This window comes from Haemaphysalis longicornis, unplaced genomic scaffold, assembly GCF_048455015.1.
Source record: "Haemaphysalis longicornis isolate Haplotype H1 unplaced genomic scaffold, Haemaphysalis longicornis Haplotype H1 scaffold_2, whole genome shotgun sequence".
Lineage (NCBI taxonomy): Eukaryota > Metazoa > Arthropoda > Arachnida > Ixodida > Ixodidae > Haemaphysalis > Haemaphysalis longicornis.
This window is the reverse complement of record NW_027526295.1, coordinates 193,179,732-193,181,858: the sequence shown is the minus strand read 5'-3', so window position 1 is coordinate 193,181,858 and position 2,127 is coordinate 193,179,732. Positions and strand designations below refer to the sequence as shown.

The 2,127-nt window shown below is 50.8% G+C and overlaps 1 protein-coding gene across 1 annotated transcript; it reads right to left on the bottom strand.

Moving 5' to 3' along the window:
* Positions 1 to 271: 271 nt before the first annotated feature.
* On the bottom strand, positions 272 to 1,566 carry LOC144168462 (uncharacterized). The gene has a single exon (XM_077697442.1). It carries the CDS (start codon positions 1,564 to 1,566, stop codon positions 1,027 to 1,029), a length of 540 nt encoding a protein of 179 aa, XP_077553568.1. The 3' UTR covers positions 272 to 1,026.
* Positions 1,567 to 2,127: the final 561 nt, after the last annotated feature.

Below are 2,127 nucleotides of genomic sequence, written 5' to 3'. Positions count from 1 at the left end.
AGAACTGGACTATGTACATGATCAGGTAGCTCACATAGTTACTTGGTTTTTCTCTCTTACTCAGTTTTGTCAGAAGGCAAACAGTCAGTCCGCACTGCCTGACTCTTGTTTACCGCTTCTTTTTATCTTTTTTTTCCATATCGCGCCGCGCGGCGAGCACTGTGGAACAGCTTGAGATGGAGGCACGTCGCTGCACGTTCGGAAAAAACAAGAAAAAAAAAGAGAACGAACTTGAACCCTATAATCGCGCGGACTGGTTGGGGAAAGGCTTAAGTCCTGCGGCGCAAGGCCGCTCCGTTTCACTGCCTGCTCCTAGGGTGACCTTGCCTCACCATTAGAGACTGTTCATCCCGAGTACAATCTCTTGCGCCTTGGGTGGCAATTGTAGAGGAGTAAAGACGAGCCGCATTTTTTCATCCTGGCCACACAAAAGCCAGCAACAAGCCGGCGGCAGTGTGAATCGGGCGTGTCTATCTACAGGGCACAGAATCAGAAAAGAGTTGTTCGCAACTAGCGACTAAAGGAACCTTCATTGAGCTTGGGGTGAAACTAAACATTTTTCGCCTTTAAAAACATACCACGCGGGCTCTCCCTCTATCGTCGTTGGTAGCTTTGTCTTTTTTTTTTAATTTCTAAAGGCAGGTGTAATTGTTATTTTCTTTTTGCCCAGCATAGTTTCCACCACTCTAAAAAAAAAATCCACCGGAAGCCCACGGTTCTCTTCCCAACTCACAAAGCGCCCACGCTGATTCCTCTCGTGACACCGCAAGTTTTATCGCGCCGACGTACAACCTTGAAGGGACAGTCGCCCGAACATTCGTGCAGAGATTGCGAGATGCACTTCATCTGACACATAAAATGTTCCGTACAGACAACTGGCTTCTTACTCAGCCTTCGCTGTGCACATCAGCTGTCTACAGTTTACAGTACATCAAGGTTGAGGCGGGCGCAACGGTTGTGCCCTAGGCAGGCATGTGGGCCCATGTGCGTCGACTATGTGCGTTGTCCTGGTACGTTCCCCCTCCATCAGTGGTATCCGTAGTGTCCGTGGGCCCCATCGGCGACCACCACAGTGTGCTGGGGCGAGGCGTCCACGTAGACGGGCACCTCGACGTGGCCCTTGTGCTGGTGGTGGACTTCAGGTTGCGGGGCGGTCGAGTGGTATGGGGCGTCCGCCGCATAGTGCGACCTCGTGCCGGGCTCGTTGGTCTTGACGACGGCGCGGAAGCCGAGGTCGTCGGCCACGTACTCGACGCGCCGGTAGATACCGTGCGCGTCCGTGTAGCCGTACGAGCCGCGCTTGGTGTTGTACTCGTCGCTGACCTCGTGCCTGTGCTGCGTGTTGCCCCAGGCGTCCTTGACCTCGTAGCCGAATGCGTACGGCTGCGGCTTGTACTGCCGTGGGCGGAAGGCGGGGCCAGTGACGGGATCGGATGCGGTGTCATGAAAAGAGACAAACGCACAAAAAAGTCCATTGACACAATAAAGCGTCAGGGATTCACCGTTCACGGTGAACGCCTTACAGAAAGTAAGCTCGCCGAAAATTTTCAGAATAAATGGTAACATGGTACGGTGTCGTATGGTATGGTATGGTATGGTATGGTATGGTATAGTATGGTATGCTATGGTATGGGCCATGGTATGGGTCATGTGGACGTGCATGGTAGAATGCACGTTGCAATGAACTATTACGGGCACAGAATGTAGACAGAGGTGACAGCCTAATACGTGTGTACTTGGAAACGTCACTTATATGAACTGTAAATGCATGAAAATGTGTACAATAGATTTGTGCACCGATAGGCTGGGGTGGGCGCAAAGTTCGATAAAAATGGTAGCCCTGTCTTTTTTACTTTTTTTAACGTGAGAGTGTTTTATTCCTGGAAACACCAAGATTTCTCTGACGTCATATCCGTCACGAAAATGACGCCAGCTACAACGAAGCAAGCGGCCTGTAAAGGGTGCGCCCCAGCACACAGGGTCTTCTTGCGGGGAAGCAACATTTAGTACTAAAGAGCACGTTATACTCAAGGTTGTTCGCTTTCGGGTTTTGTATTTTAACATGAACGTGTTTTTTGCCGCCATATACCAGGATTTCTCTGACGTCATATCCGTGACGAAAATGAC